At 41.6% G+C, this 17,488-nt stretch overlaps 1 protein-coding gene across 3 annotated transcripts in view; it reads right to left on the bottom strand.

Annotated features, from left to right (window-relative positions):
* The window catches only part of FGF12 (fibroblast growth factor 12), a 544,642-nt gene that overhangs the window by 223,945 nt on the left and 303,209 nt on the right, over window positions 1-17,488 (bottom strand). Inside the window, exon 1 of one of the 3 annotated variants that reach the window (XM_081302064.1) lies at window positions 14,526-16,376. The exons of the other annotated variants lie outside the window; for them this stretch is intronic. Within the exon in view, the coding sequence (XP_081158190.1) occupies window positions 14,526-14,724 (199 nt within the window). The 5' untranslated portion in view covers window positions 14,725-16,376. Of the gene's footprint in view, window positions 1-14,525; window positions 16,377-17,488 lie in introns of those variants that run through there. 3 annotated transcript variants of the gene reach the window in all.

Raw genomic sequence — 17,488 nt, 5'->3', positions numbered from 1 at the left:
ATAAAGAGTCCTTCTCATGGAAGGTTAAAATTGACTTGTAATATACTTCAAACTCAGGGAGAAGGCAAAGCTTATTTTGGGTGAGGTAACGTAATCAATGGGTCAAAAGATAAAACTGAATCTTCCTATGTCTATTGTAATCATACTGCACAGATAAAGAAATGTGCAAAAATAAAACAAAAAGTTCAAATATCAATAACACCTAAAGAAACAGATAACAGAGGCACATATGAAACTCACAAACTCTAAAATATCATTTAGGCAATATTTTGATTATTTTAATTTTAATTATAACCTTCCTTTCTAAATCTTCTAGTGTTACCACTAATGAGTGCAACTAAATGTGACTAATCATCCATAATATTAAATGTGATTATCCTAAGAGAATGTCAAGCTTGATATCCAGTTAATGTAGGTTTCTTCCTTCCTTAATCGAAGGAAGTTCTGATGAAAAACATACCTACAAGGTCTGGGAAATTTAGAAACTTGATAATTAATGTTAGTTTGCTTTTCTACTAACACTGCAATTTGTATGGCATCCTGTACTTTACTGCTTAACTGCCCATTGCTTAATTAAAACTGTCCTGGAAAAATGACATTCCACATTAGCTTATTCAGAAGTAAATCTCCATCTTTCACTTTATATTCATAACTTCCTTTCCTGTTTTTTTGTTGTTATCTTCTGAGACTACACTTGTCAATAAATAAATGTACTTCCCATTAAAACAAAAACTGGTTCTACAGTTCTATTAAATCCTTCCAGTGCCTAAGTCCAAGCATAGGTAACAAGCCTATCTTGAATGTTCAATGAAATGCTAGAAACTAAAATAATATAAGGACAATTTTAAATTTTTAAAATTATCAATTTATATTCACTTACATTAATGAATTCAAGAACAAATAATGTAGAACAGTTAAATATATGTGTTAATCTTTTGCTGTTCCATTTTCTGTTCATGCCAAATCTTCTAAAACTTCATATTAAACATATCAGTAAGCTATTATATTTGACAAACAGATATCTTAAAATCTACCTGGAGTATTAATACCAGAAATACACCTCAAGAATGATAAAGCTGAAAGGAAACTCAGAAACTATCTCTAACAGTAAGCCTTTTATTCTGAAAATGAGGAAACTAAGCCAAAGAGAAGCAAAAAGATTTCCCCCAAGGTCTTAAAGACTCCAACTCCTGGTCCAGTATTATTTCTATGACATCATATTACCTTGGACTGAATCAAAAACCTTTTACTCATCTTTTTTAAAGGCTAAGGTTTTTAAACCAAGCAAAAAAATAAATACAGAGGACCGTAGCATGCACAGAAGACTTACTTAATGCTGCTATCAATAGCTTTAAGGGTAAGAGATGAGAAAAGAAGAAAGCCAATGAGGTAATAAAGAGTTGACAGAAAGAAGTTTTTTCATTAGACCCAATCAATATTGTATTCCCCCACCACTTAGAGCTTCACCAAGGAAAGTGAAACTAGAATGAATATGTTCTCCCAAATGTATTTAACACTAAAACGACTTGTTGATCTCAACTATAAACGTAGGGACCAGGCATAACTAAATTTGAAATCAATGACAAATGTTATTCCCCATTAACCTAGTGTTAAGAAACTAAAGCCAGTCAAGATAGAGATGGGCCCTGTTCCAAATTGGCTCTGCTATCCAATTCCCTTCAACTTCTGGAGCAAAGATATCAATTAATATAAAGATGTTCCTTCTTTAGCATTGCCCCTTGATACATGGTTATTGTGTTGATAAAAGAGTAAGGGCATGATGCTGTTAGGAAAAGCTCACACTGAGTTAAACAGGGCAATTAGGAGTTGGGTTGGGGAGGAAGAAAAGGCATGGGGTTCAAGCATTCAGCAAATAGGTACATATCAAATGAAAATGGATTCATAAAAATTTTTGTATTTTAAAATCAACTGGAAAGAAATTAATATTGGCCTAAAATACAGGTTAATTTTCTTGCATAGAATTTTTATATTCATGTAGAAATTCCCTTAAAGCCTAACTAGTATTGATGCCATGAGCATATGAGTCAACAGTGAAATTACTTTTATTTGGATGAGATGTTTCTGACCATCTACTGTGTAGAAAGCATTGAAATGGCTGAGCTGTGGTCCTCAGGAATTCACACTCCAGTGGCAGAGAGATAGGTACTCATACAGTATTTACAGGACAAGACAGAACTGAACTGCAGACAATATAGGTACAAAGAGTGAGACAGACAGCAATTCTTTCCTTCTGGGAGGGTCTGAGAAAATCTAGCAGAAAAGCTGAGAGTTGTGCTGGGCTTTGAATACTGGGAAGATGACAGCTCAATGGATAAATGAGGAATTATTTCTGGAGAAGATGGGCATGGAGGTTAATGGTTTCCCTCATAGAAGGAAAAAAAAAAACAGCTATAAACCAAAGGAAATGGGGAGATGAAGATCAATGTCTGAGAGTGTTAAGATGGCTGGGGTGTGTGGGGAGGGGTGGAGAAAAGACCTTGATTTTGTGGCCGACTCATGCCCATGATCTAATAACAAAACTCTATGCTCCCGTCAGGCCTTGAACCCACGCATGCATTTTAAAAAGATACATTGTGGCTTTTTTTTTAATTAAGCAAATATGATTTTCCTTAATATGCAGATATTTAAAGAGAAACTGTCCAATATTTCACAGCAAAACCACAGCTTAGAACACAGAGTTAACATCTCAATTACACATGGCCCTACAGGAAAAGGATGGGGACTTTCTCATTATTTCTATACACCATTCCCATTTGCATGACATACAGATACTCAATAGGTATCTGGCAATATAACTTGACTAATCCTGTTTAAAAGCAGCTACCCACATTCATATTACTCAAACAGAATAGGTAGATAGGTCTTGCTGCTAGCATTGGACACTATCCCACAAGGAGGCAGCTGTGATGTAGCAGTAAAATTCACCATGTAGACTTACAGTGAATGCATGTGTGGGTTCAAAGCCTGACTGGAAGATAGGGTGAATCGATTACAAAGAGCTCTGAGGTTCCCCAATTCAAACCCACCAACACTGAAAGTCATAAATCTTACTGGGTGGACCTCCCAAGGTCAGATATTCATCCTTAAAGGCAGGATATATAATGACCTGAAGCAGAACTTCATACCAAAGCATCAGTTCCAATTAGAGTTTTTAATCAGAATTTCACACACTTGCCTAGATTAGAATAATGAAACCAGGTGGAATAAGCTTGCTGCTCTCCAGACCTCAGAGGTGTATCCATCAGCTCCAGAGTGAATGTGATTGCTTAGCATAAAAAAGACAGCAGGCAGGACAGAAGATCAAGTGAAAGTAAAAAGAGTCAGAACTAAGGAACCTTCATTTCACCATGCCAGAAATTACCCTGAAAGGAGAGACTCCCAACCAAGATGGTAGTCCCATTAACAGAATCGTAAAGAACGGGACTAATTATGGTATGAGTGTGTCCCTCAAAGGTTTCTGTGTTGGAGATTTAATCTCAACTGTGGCAATGTGAATGGTGGTAGGACTAGTAAGAGGGGAAGCCTAGTGGGAGGGCACTGAGAAGCATCCCAGGAGAGGGATTACAATAGTTCTCATGGGACCTCAGTGAGTTCCCTGAAGAAGTATTGTTTTAAAAGAGCAAAAATGGCCCATCCTAGCTCTCTGGCTTCACAGCTCACCATGGGATCCCTCTCATACATGCTCCTACCATGATGTTATTCTCCATGTGACACAGCCTAAGAGGCCCTCGTCAGAGATGAGCACATATTGGTGCCAAACTCCTAAGTGTCCAAAACTGTGAGCTAAGTAAACTTATTTTATTGACTTATTACACTGAATTAAGTATTTCATTATAGCAAGAGAAAATAGAAGAATACAAACTCTCAAGAAAACAAAGTCACCCGGCTCATAGCACTTCAAAGAAGGGAATTTTTGAGGAAATAGCAGGAAAAGTATGATTTCAAGACAAATTTCCTTCTAGGCCCTGATTTCCTCATGACCTGTGGGTAGTCAGGGAGTAAACAGACTGCTTGGGAAACCAGAGCTGCAGAGTGTGGAGGCGGCCCATCCACAATGCTGCCAACTCCTTCCCTGAACAAAAGTTGCAGAGGATAATGGCCCAGGACCTGCCAGGAAAAGATAGGTGAGGCCAGGAGGCAATTAGAAACTCTCTTTACTTTTCGTTAGGGAAAGAAAATCTCCAAGCTTTCAGAGAGATAGCCCACAAGAGGAAGGCAGAGGGTGCCTGGATTTCTCTCAACACAATTCTTTTCCTAGGAATCAGAGCTTCTGGACCATCTCCTCATATACCATCTCCCTTCCCCTCATGGCCATGCTCCCATCACAAAATTCCACCACCATCCTCCTTTGAAGTATTAAAGCATGACAGCCATACAGGTTTAAGGCACGCTCTAGTGGAAACATGGAATTCCTTAGAAGTTGAGATTCCCTTTATTTTTCAGCATTTTTTGGTTAATTGCTCACTCATGGATAACTCTTCTCCAACCCATCCCTCTTTAGGTGATTCTGGGCTGCTGTCCTTTCTTGAACACAGCATCACATGTGGAATGGCTATTCTGTGGGCACCACAGCTAGAGCTCATTGTCTGAGAATGGAACCAACACCTATCACACCCGGGCAATTTGAATATGAGCTAACCCTCTAAGTTTGGTACTTATTTCAGTTGTTCTCCCAGTTCTTAATTATTGGGGAGTATAGACTGATTTTAGGGCACAAGTAAGGGGATCTGGTTCATCTTTTGAAGTCCCCAAATTAAAGTAAAACATTTAAGTCACTTACATTAAAAAAAAAAAAATCTCTTCTGGAAATTTTCACTTATTTTTCTCTTTACGGTAACTTCTGTAAACTTATAGCTTTTCTCTCACAAACCTCTTTCACACTTTATTTCAATCCCCTTTTTGACCTTAGTTTTTTAAAAGTCTAAAACACAGCAACAGACCAGATTTAATTCCTAATCCCTGAAGGGAGAAAACAGGCAAGGGGGGGGGGGGGACAGAGACTGATATTTTAGACAAATTTAACCAAGGCATGCGTTTTGGGGTAATATCCAAAGCAGCACACAGGAACGTGGGCTGTATCCTAAGAAGCTGAGAGCAGATTCATGTTTACGTCCCAGTCATGGGGATTTTTCTCCTGAGGGAGGAGCACTATCATTAATGGCTTTCCAAGCTAAAAAGGCCCTCAGACAGCCAACTTATTTTCGAAGAAAGAAACTGAGACTATTTCCAGCACTGGCACAATGGAAAGAAAACTTGATTAGGAAAAACAAATCTAAATCTAAATCCAAATCTAGAATCTAATTCTAATTAGTCCTATGAAACTGAAGACCCCCTTCTTGTAGGACCTTAGTAGAGATATTGACTTCAGAATCCCTTTTTCTCTGTGACCTGCTCAATGAGTTGCTGTGCCTTCTGCTCATAGCAACAGAACTGCAGTGACACAGGCAAGATGTGAGGCACTGAGAATCTTGTGCTGGCCAGAGTACAGGTTCTGTTGTTGGGAACTCACACTTTGATCAGGAAGATGAGGCATACAAACATATATACATGATGAATCTAAATTTGGGGACACCATAAAGTATCCACCAATGAGAAAAAGGAACATACTTATGTTGCCCTGCATATGTTGAAGTCCTAAAGCCCCCAGGTGATGGTATTAGGTCAAGGGGCATTTGGGAAGCAGGCCATCTGGCGATGATAGCAGAGCCCTCATGAATGGGATAAGTGTCCTTATAAAAGAGACCCTAGAGAGCTGTGTTGTCCTTCTTCCAAGTGAAAAAAACAGCAAGAAGGCTGCCATCTATGAACTAGGAAAACAGACTCTCACCAGATACTAAATCTAGAACCTGGATTTTGTTTCCCAAACTCTAGATCTGTGAGATATAAATTGCTGTTGTTTGGATCACCATTCTATGGTTTTGTTATAGCAGCCTGAATGTACTAAGACAGAGGATCATCCATATAATTGAAATTAGTATGCACAATTTCTAGGCATCCGAAATAAGTTCCTAAAGTCATTAAACACTAAACTAACTTTGGTTTAAGTGCCACAAGGTATGAAAGGAAGGGATTTGAACAGGTTAGTGATACTCAGCTCTAACCAACCACATATTAGAACACCTAGGAGGTTAAAAACAAACAAAATGAATGGGTGATGCCTGGGCCCAGAATACACACATTAAATCACGTTCTGGGTGTGTGGCATTAGAACATTTTTAAAACCCCCAGTTGATTTCATCTTGTACTTATTGCTAAGAACCACTAGCTAGCTGATATAAGCTCATAGCTCCAACTTAGAGCTTGTGGTTTCATCCTGGCCCATGTCATCTTTCTCTTCTAGGAAACCATGTTTGGTCTTAGGCCTTCCAACTGTTTGTTGTGACCCCTGGAATATCATTTAGAAAGAACCTTATGTATGTAAACTCCAACAAGGAAGCATTCATGTAAGTATGGTTAAAAGCAGGGAGCCTGGGGGATATAAATACTACAAACTAATCAAATGACTAACAGCCGGCAAACAAATAAGGAGAACGTTACAAAACTCTATCTTCCTACAAAGTCATCTGACCATGCAAAGACCAATGAACTTCTAAACTTACCTACAAAATCCATCAAGTACCATACTTAGGAAAACCATTCCAAAATTTGGATATTTAGGACTGAGGTCTGTTAGGCACCATATATTTTATTTCAATTTTAAAAGACTAGGAAAGCTTAGCATTTTCTACTGTCTGTAATATTTGTCCCTGCCTGTCATATATTTGCTTATAGAATTGTTCTTGCTAGGTAATAGCGCCTGAGTGATGGAGGAGGGTGATCATTGTAAAGGGTTCCTCCAGAGCTCATACAAGGATAACCTTATACAGATGGGTATCAAAGACTCTCATCATATTGTGAAACTATTACACAATGAACAATATGCAGTTCTCCTCTTAGCATAACATAGTGCTATGTAGTTCAGCAGTTATGTTGTTTGAGCCACATGGTCTGTGCCTTCTCTTCAGTGTTGCTCCATCTCAACAAAGGAGCGATGCACTCTTGAATTGTTCAACCAGGGATCACCCAGGCACCTTCTTCTCCTGACCCAGTCTGCCTCTCATCTGTTTGCTGTTCCATCTCTATCCAGTCTCTTTCATGTCCATGGGCAGTCTCTTATCTGTGTCAACATCACCTATAGCCTAGACCAGCAGTTTTCAAACTGTTCAGTTTTGGAATCTGTTTACACTTATAGAAATTATTGAATAGTCCCAAAGAGCTTCTGCATAGGTGGCTTAGAGCTCTAAATATTTGCTGTATTTACAAATTACAATAAATTTTTTCAAATATCTACTCATTAAAAATAACAATAATTGGGGTTGGGGATGTGGCTTAAGTGGTAGCGCGCTCACCTGGCATGCGTGGGGCACTGGGTTCCATCCTCAGCACCACATAAAAATAAAATAAAGATGTTGTGTCCACCGAAAACTAAAAATAAAATATTAAAAAATTCTCTCTTAAAAAATAATAAGAAGAATAATAAACCCATGTAAGCACCGTGTTCTAATAAAACATATCTATATTTTCCCAATAAAAATTAAGGAAAAGACTCATTTATAAAGATGTTTGTAAATCACTCTAAGTTATCTGGCTTAGAGAAGTCAGGTGAATTCTCAAACCACATATTCAATCTCTTGTCCTTTTTTTGTTTTTGAAGGTACATAAAGAAAACTCCAGGGGACACTCATGACACAATCAGTAAAAAAGAAAAAGGCAAATGACTAGTATTATCATGAAATATTTTAATGAAAATAGTTTTGACATTGTTAAGCCCACTGATAGATTTTCAAGATGCTCCCAGGGCCTTTGCATCACACATTGACAACTGCTGGCCCAGACTCAGATCTTAAGCCTCCTCCCTGTTCCTTTGCTTCCACATGGACTCCCTTGCAATTCATTCTCTTCTCCAAAACCAGAGTGCCCACTTAAAAATACAAATCACATTCTATCACCTCCCACTCCTGCCCTGCTTTGGATCCTGGATTAAAACACAAAATCCTTCCTCAGTCTTTCCAGGCTGGGCACAACTTGGTCCTCACCATGCTTGCCAGCAGCACCTGTGCCCTCTCCCACATCTCACTGCTCCAACTCCCTCAGTTTCTCCTAAAACACTCATGTCAATGTCACACAAGCTGCCCGCCCCCCCGCCTTGTAGGCTCTTCCATCCCTCTTTGTCTCATCCTTTGGAGCTCTACTCAGTCTTCCTCAGAGAGGCATTTCTTGACCAAATAGGAGACCGAGTATCTTCATTTTACAAATCAGAAAACCAAGGCTAAAAGAGATTCAGAAACTTGCCTAATGTTTGTACAAATACTATATCCAGAATTCAAATTGTGATTCCACTCCAAATTCCTCATATTTAACTGTTGTTTTACATTTTCACTTAGATGGTAACTTAGAACAAAAAAAAAAAAAAAGGACTAAAATGATCCCACAGGGCTCTCTTGAACATGACATTAACCTCTTTCAAAAACAGTTGAAGCAATTGTTTATTTACTTATTTATTTTTGGTGGTCCTGGGAATTGAACCCAAGGGTGTTCTACCACTGAGCTAAATCCCCAGCCCTTATTATTTTTTTTCTTTGACACAAAGTGCTACTAAGTTACCCAGGCTGACCTGAACCTCATGATCCTCCTGTCCCAGACTCCCAAATTGATAGGATTACAGGTGTGCTCCACCACAGGCAGAAAGTCCGCTTCATTGGGTCCAAGTCTCCTGATAGGCCCTTATGTGCCCCAAATGACATTCCTAGATGTCTCTGAGGCTCCTGACTTGCAAAAGGTATATCCCAGCCACGGGCCAGGACCAGCACATAGCACAACCATAGGGTACATTATTTGTACTGGTCTGAAGCTCCCTACCAGCCTTTCCACCTTATTCTTCCTCCCTGGGGGCTCTAGATCACATACAGAGCAAAGAAATCAAGAAATCAAGTTTAACATTTCTCAAATTCTCCATGAATTTCCTCCCAACAATAATATTCCAGCCTTGAATCAAATAAAATTATTTATATTCAGGGCTTCTTAGATCAAAGTGATGGAAGACAAGGACAGATAATCTACAGAGGCAACTGGGAACCACATGACTTCTTAGTCACTTTCTGATTCCATGAACCTGAACAAGTCTTTCTGGCACTTGGAGGATTGGTTTACTCAGTTCTAAGATGAGGCTAACTGCCTTAGTGGGTTGCTAAAAAGAATAAAAGACACAAAAAAATTATGAAGAAACTGCAACTCCTGAAGGCATGCCATTAGAGAAAATCCCAAAAGTACTATATTAAGTGTGTCCCTATATCTAACAAGGCTGTCTTTGAGAGCCTGCATAAAATGCATAATAATTCTAAAAGAAAAAGTCAATAGCAAATATACATCAAGATGAAGCACTTAAAGAATAGATAAGAGTTCATAGACGAACTCTAGATAGGGCAGAGTTGTTGGAGGGGAAGGGTGGGGCATCGGGTTAGAAATGATAGTGGAATGTGATGTTCATTATTATCCAAAGTACATGTATGAAGACACAAATTGGTGTGAATATACTTTTTATAAAACCAGAGATATAAAAAACTGTGCTCTATATGTGTAATAAGAATTGTAATGCATTCCACTGTCATATATAAATAATAAAAAAGAATAGATAAGAAAAAGTGCTTCACTACCAACAAATTTCCCAAACCAAATCCACACTGTAATATCCATGCAAAAATAGTTTTCACCAAGAATAAGAGCAATGTAATGGCACAAGAGTAAGCCCTGGACTTTTTTGAAATACAGTTGTAGGAGACAACCCTTTAGTTTGTAAAGATCTTCCAAAACTGTTCCCTGCCTTCTCAAATACAGAGACTACCTCATTTCCTGCAAATTGTTTTTTTCTAATTCTGTTCAAGGATATCAACTTCATTAAAACTTTAAAGACTTAATCCTGAGTTATGGCTTGATGAGATCTCTGTGGGATGAAAGAAATCAAGAGATCACAGTACCTGCTATTTTAAAATGTTCTTACAATGGAAATATAATTTGTTGATGAGAATGCATTGCTGCAGAGAAAAATCGAATTTGAAGAAAAAAAATTTTGAAATATTAGCTTAAACCCTAGGGTGAGCTTCTAAATAGAAAATCTGGTTTTTTTAAACAAACATCAAGGCAAATATCACTTAATTAGGCTGATTTTATATTTCAGACATGAGTCATATTTCTGAAAGAGAAAATTCAAAGTACTTACAATATATGTAAAATATCACTTTCCATACAAAATAAGTTTTGATTTAGCTATTGACCAAAATTATTCAATTTATAAAAATCTAATTTATATTCAAGGGTCACAGGATTAAGCATTCTTTTACATCTCTTGTTACCTTTTTTCTTGAAGATTCTATTTTCTATGATGATTTCTTCCTCTATATGAAAGAAAAGCTTTGATAGTAAAATGTTGAACAGGAATACTGTTAAATTCCATACATCTACCAAAACATGTTGGAAGAACATCAGAACATTATAAACTACAATTTTCATAAGAGGAAAAAAAAACCACTCAGAAAAATAAGACAAATAAAAATCAAGAAAATTTGGTAAAATTTCAATCACTTCTTTGATTTATTTTATCACAGATAAATTTATATTACATTATTTTTGAAGGTAAGGGAATATAAAACAAAACACTTATATTATGAAAAATATCTGATTTTTCTTAGGTGAGGGATTTTTCCTAAGGATGATTTTTGTTTAATGTTCTGGTTTAAGGGAAAAGCTAAATTATACAGAAAAACAATAAAACCACCAAGATCACTTAAAATATTCCAATTTTTGATTCATTTAGTTACTCTGTACTTTCTAGAGAGTCTCATTTAGAAGCGAAAGAGTGACACTGGATGACCTCCAAGATCACAGCCACTCAGACATTGAGACATTCTATAAACACTTTCCCTTGTTGATGATGAATGCTACCCACTAGCTGCAATAACTCTAAACTAAAACATCATTTTGGAGTCAGTCATTTGTACATGTGCTTCTCTGCAAAATAAAACAAATGTTAAGATGAATAACCCATGTAATTCATATGGATCTACTAAAAGCCTAGACACAGCAAATCAAGTGGCGTCCACATTTTAGCAAATATTCTAGCAAACACGTAAAGAATGACTCAAATAATGACTATAAGAATTCACTTCTCTTTATTAGAAAGTGCACAACAAACCAACAAGTTCTGAAGGCCTAATGAGCCAGGACTGGATCCAATGACTTCAGTCAAACTGCCAATACAGGGTCTCCAACAATTCACTTCCAAAGAGCTAAAGCCCCCCGCTCCCAGTGCTCAATGGGTCACAATTTCTAGGTTGCCTATAGGCCGTCACTATCAGATTTATTTAGATAATGCATGTGTAGCTATAGCTGGTTGTTTTAGAAGTCCAACAGTCTTTTTTAGCCTTTGCCTCTGTCATCTGTATATTCCCTTCTCTAAACCATTTTTCCTAATTATAAAAAAATAATGAAAATAGTAGTACCAAGCCCTAAAAAATTAAATAAATAAAAGTATTTGCATCCTTTAACAGAGTACACTCTCCTCTTCTTCAAACTACCTTTTCTGTGTTATGTTGTAAAGAAGATAGGGGGAAAACATCTAGCGAATGTAGTTCTAGCCCCAATCTTGCCACAATCTTACATGTGTAACTTTAGAGAAAATATAATCTTGCTGTGGCATTAGGATGTCTCATCTATACAGGTCAGGATTTTGTTGCACAACACCAGGGTGCAACATCACATTCTACTCCAGAAAGGCATTCATGAAGCATCTGATACCCACTGTGGCCCTGGAACTATGTAATGTGAGGTCCTGCCCTGCCAGTTTCCACATTTTCATGTTGTTTCTGAGATTGATTTTAACATCTAGTCCCTGAACCATACTTTCAGAATCTTCACTGGGTTTATAAAGTTTCAACATTACACTCTCAGAAATTGGTGAACTAAGAAAAGAGATTGAGAGATACTCATTGTATCAGCCCTGGGATCAGAAATACAAGCATGGCCTTTCCCATTAAATAGTTGGCTTAGCCTTACTGCCTCAGCCTCACTCTCCTAGAGAGTCTGTGGAATGTGTGTCTCAGTGTTAGAAATCCACAGTGGAAATTCAGGGCAAATTATTTCATGTCACCACTTCACCATTTGTGACTCAGATTGTAGTTTGCAAGGGTATGGCTTAGAAAGGCTAGTGATTTCAAGAATAACTCAAATAATAAGTGACTATAAGGCCAAAGTGCTTATAAAACAGATTTCTTCAAATAGAACTTTTCGGTGTTTAACAACTTCCTCCCAATCCACTAAAGAATACATTGTGGAATTGAGATGTGGAAAGTGCTATCTCTCTATAAATAGACTCAGTCTATATACTACGTGAATCATGGCTTCTGACAGCAGATCAACAAATCAGTTGTTTGGCTTCATTGGTAAGGATAATAGCACACTGTCATATTCCCCAAAAGCTTTACCACATGCCACACTCCAGTTCCTGTAAGCTAAGCTTCAGAACAAACCCCAGTCCATGGTATACAAATGCATTTCTGCTGCCTTGCACCCAACAGTTCCTGCCATCTCTGTGCCAGACTGTTACCATGACACTTTAGGTAAAGAAGTCACCAGCCAAGAGCCTTCCTGGCAAGATGAACACCAACTAGATGAAAAAGAGAAACAGATTAAATAAACACCGAAAAAAAAAATCAATAAACTCAGAAATTCCTTATTTTCAAATGAGATACTAGGGAAATGGCCACAGGAAGCAAAGCATACAGTCCTTCCTTCCCATGCAAACTTAAGCATTGCAAATTGTTCATTTGCAAATCAGCTTCAACAAAGATCAAATAAGTTTATCTTATCCATTCACAAATACAGTCCACCTGCCATTCTTGTTACCTTGTTTTTAGCTGAGGAGGCTTAGTAGGATTCCAACTAGAGTGCAACAATGTACCAGAGACAGAGATGTAAGGGTCACATTGAGTTCAGAGCCTTGAAGTTTCTTGTACACCATATAATCCCTAAGAGAATGCTTCCAAACTAACCCTGTGCAACAAAACAGAGGATTTTATTTTCCCCCAATACGAATTGTTGGATGTACAGTGATAACTCCAGCGTTTGTGTAAATCTTCACTTTATAAAATATACATGTCATATCAATTAGATGTAAAATAACAAGAGACTTTAGTAACTCCTGACTTGGGTTCATTATATTTTTGTTTACTCCTGAAATTTATTACTCTAATGGCATCACAGAATTTAAAAAAAAAAAAAATGAGCTCACTGATGAAGTGACTAATGTCAAGAAGACCCAATGGAAAGAAAACAAAACAAGGTGACTTCCTCACAAGACTGACTTCCCAAATTTTTAAGCTAATCCTAAACCCCATTTGAATGTAACTTATGTGTTTCATTCTTACAACCTAAGAGAATACCTGTGCTAGAGTTGCTAAGGGGCTAACCTAAACTAGTCAACTGATCATAGAACTGGTTCTCTTTCCACCCACTATTCCCTTTCAGTTCTCCACACCAGAGGTAGAACATCTGCATGTTGCAATTGACTCTGCAGCCACACCCAGGATCAATGTGTCTGATGGAAGCATAGATCTTGACAATCTGCTTTCATTCTCAAGCTGGGATACTGGTGTGGCTTGGGCTGGGAACTGTCATACTAAAACTAGAGATATCCAATTTCCCTTTGCTGCGATATATCAAAGAATAATCATATGAGTTTAGAGATGAAGAAGAAAATCCTCGTCAGAAAGGTAATGCTATGAAAATCTCTAATAAAGTCTGAGGTTTTATTCACATTCCCTAAGGCCAAACTGTGGGTGTTATCTTGTTTGAATAATGTCTCAAAAGTGTATTGTGCAGAGGATAGTAATAGGACAGAAAAGTTTATAAGCAGAGCTTTTGGAAACCATCAAAGTTGCTGGAAGATGGGAAGAGGAAGAGGACTGTGAAAGGAAAATGAAGGAACAGTTAGAAAAATGAGATTAAATTTAAGTTCATCTGGTGTCCACTAAATGTCTATCATGTGGTGTTATTAGGGATGTGGAGAAGAGCTTGATTTATCTTTAGGTGCTCAAGGTGGAGTATATATATTCCACAGATGGATGGATGGTTGGGTGGATGGAAAAGAAGAGTGACAAAATGATTGAATGGATGATCATTGCCCTCAAAGACTTTACAAACTATTTGGGATTTGTGTATCTATATATCTGACTCTCATTCTAGTCAAACTGTGTATTGATCAAATCATAAAGTGTTTTCCTGTATATAGGACAAGAAGCTATTAACTGACAAGACAGTGGTTGAAAGAGAGATGTCTAGAAATTAGCGGAGAGGAAAGGCCACAATGAAAGGGATCCTGGATTCTTTCCATGAGCTGGAGATCTAGGTGCTTTAAGGAAGGGGGGAAAAGGGTGTCGGCCTCTGGGGAGCCCAGGGTCCGGGCTTCTACTGACCTGGTCTCCGCCTCACAGGCCTCTTGCGGCCGCTGCAGAAGCGCACTTTGCTGAACACCCCGAGGACGTGCCTCTCGCACAGGGAGCGCCCGTCTTTGCTGGGGCTGGAACGGCGCTTGGAGGCCGACACCCGGTCGCTGTTCGACTCCCTCGCCTGCCGCTTCTGCCGGATCAAGGAACTGGCTATCGCCGCAGCCATAGCAGCTCAGCGCGGGCCCCGGGCCCTAGGCTCCACGGCGCCCTCCGAATCGCGCTCCGCCGGGTCGAGGGCAGGACCTCGGCGGCAAGGAGGGATAGGGCAGGAGCGGGGAGGCAGTGCTAATATTTGAGGAGGCTGCAGTACAGAAAACCCTGCGCCCACAAGGTTAGTCAGAGTCTGGGCAGTGGCAACAAAATGTGTGAAGATCCAGATGTAAACTTCCCCAACCGCTGGCGGCGGGGGCGGGGCGGTCCTAGGCCCTCCTGCGAAGTAGGTGTGCACCCCAAACTTGCACCCCAAGGCGATCCACTTCCAAGGGGTAGTAGAGAGTTTGGTCACACTGCGTTCAGGGTGACAAATGGAAGGGGCTAAAGGATGTCCGAAATCACAAGCCGTGCCCCTGTTGGAGAGGCGCAAGCGTCGTAAGGTGTCCAAAGTATATCTACACATACATACATAGAAAACGCGTTTACAAAGCAGCGTCTGGACCGAGGGGGGTACGGTGCCCCCGGTAGAAAATACTAAAAAGTGGATAAAACGTTCCTTTAGAAAACAAGCCACCAACCGCAAGAGAGAAGGAGAGGAAGGCAGCAATTTAACTCCCTGCGGCCCGCAGTTCTGGAGATTAGGAGGTCCGTCCCGGCTTGGTGAGGTCTACGGAATGCATTGCACCGGCTGCGGTTCTCCAGGGGCCGGCAGCCCGAGTTCTGGAATTCTGAGAGGCGCGAAGTGGGAGCGGTTTGCCGGAGTCTGGATAGGGGCGCGGGGCGGGGGCAGCTGTTTCCAGCTGCGGTGAGCGCGACTCTCCTCCAGCAGCACTGCAAAGAGAGCGGGAGGCGAAGGGGGCGGGGGGAGGAAGGGAGATCCTCGAGGGCCAAGCACCCTTGGGGAGCAACCCGCGAGAGGCGATCCGCGGGGTCCCAAGAGCGGGCGCTCTTTCTCTTTCCGCTTGCTTTCCGGCACGAGACGGGCACAGTTGGTGATTATTTAGGGAATCCTAAATCTGGAATGACTCAGTAGTTTAAATAAGCCCCCTCAAAAGGCAGCGATGCCGAAGGTGTCCTCTCCAGCTCGGCGCCCACACGCCTTTAACTGGAGCTCCCCGCCATGGTCCGCCCGGGGCCGCGGCACCGAGCAGGTCTCCGCACAGGCTCAGAGGGAGCGAGGGAGGGAGGGAAGGAGGGGGCGCCCTGGCGGGCTCGAGATCAGGTCATCGCCGCGCTGCCCGGACCCCCTAGGCTTGCGCGCCCCAGCAGTCAGCAGCTCTCAGGCAGCAGATCAGATGGGGATTACCCGCCGGACGTGAGGCCGATCACTCAGTCCCGCGCCGCCCATCCCAGCCGAGGAAGGAAGTGACCAGCGCGCTGCGAACACCCGCGAGTCTGCTCGGGTGGGGCGGGGGTTGGCTGAGGGCGACGTAGGCTCGCGGCGGCTGCGGCTCCGGATCGGAGCTGCCCACCATGGTCTGGCGCCGGGGGCGCAGGCGGGGTCCCTAGGCCGCCCCAAGCGACAGCGGGAGGCGACCTGGCGCGGTACCCAGGCCCTTGGGGCCAGACGCGGACTCAGGGGCCAAGACCAGCGGGCAGGTGCTGGCGGACGCCAACTCGCCCAACTTGCTGCGCGGGTGGCCGCGCAGAGCAGTGGATTTGCTGGGCGCCCCCCACCGCCGCCTCCTCAAGCCCAGAAGGGGGCGCTCAGGGCGGAGTCCCATTCATGGAACTGAGGCTCGAGCGCGCCGAGCCGCACTGGCTCCAGAGCGCCGCTGCTGGCTCTCTAGGTTGGAGCGCTAGCCCCGCAGGAAACTCCAGGCAGAGGCGACAGCCACCGAAACGGCGGGTGGGACGGGGACCCGCAGGTAGTCGGAGTCCCTCTTGCACCAGGAGATCAAGAGAGCTTCCAGGTGGGGCCGAGCTGGAGTGTCGGGCTCCAGGAGCGCAGAGAAGCGCAGCGCTCTGAGATCCTGCTCCCTTTCCTGGAGCCCTGGGCTCCCAGACTCCCTTCTTCCTCCCTCCCTTCAACCCTCTCCCTTCTCTCTGTCTTCTGTCTCTCCCCTTTTCTCCTCTCTACGCAATCCTACGTGATTGAGGTTTGGATGAGAAATTCTCAGAGGCAGAGAGAGGGAACTGCAGCTCGGGTCTGCTCTGTCCGGTCCCTCCCCCACGAGAACACATCCACGGACGGGTTGAAGGACCCTGCTCAAAGAAGGGGTTGAGAGTGGGGGAGTTCAGTAAACTGGAGCACATTGCATTCTCTGTTTAGGATGCAAGGAAATGGGCACTGGGGAAAGTAGCAAATGGCCTCTTGGGCTCTCAATGTTGGGCCCCACCTCCATTCAGCACATTTTGGAACAACAAAGAGTGCTTCTGCCTCCTTAGTTCCTGCCTTCTTAGTTCCCTCTGGAAACCTACAAAGCAGGCTCAGTCCCTAAAAAGAAAGGCCAAAGGAGCAAACTGCACTGGCAGTGAATGGAGGTGGGGTGGAGAAGTGACCTGGGCAAAGGCAGGCAACAGCCAGCTTTGGAGCACAACCAGATCTCCAGAAGTGTTGTGATTACAGCTGACATTAGGGAAGCAGAGGAGTCATCCAAGTTAAAACGGAGCAGGATAGATTTTGGAAATGCAAAAGGAATAGTAACCTTTCATTCATGCTAAGTTCTAAGAATGACTATTAGTTATATTTACAATTTCTCTTCAACTTGTCTTCAAATACCACTAATCTCTGCTTTTCACAAACTCTTCTCTAAACATTAAGGGGAATGCTAAAG

This window comes from Spermophilus citellus (assembly GCF_964194105.1).
Source record: "Spermophilus citellus genome assembly, chromosome: 7".
NCBI lineage: Eukaryota > Metazoa > Chordata > Mammalia > Rodentia > Sciuridae > Spermophilus > Spermophilus citellus.
The sequence above is the reverse complement of the archived record's forward strand: the minus strand, read 5'-3'. Positions and strand labels throughout refer to the sequence as shown.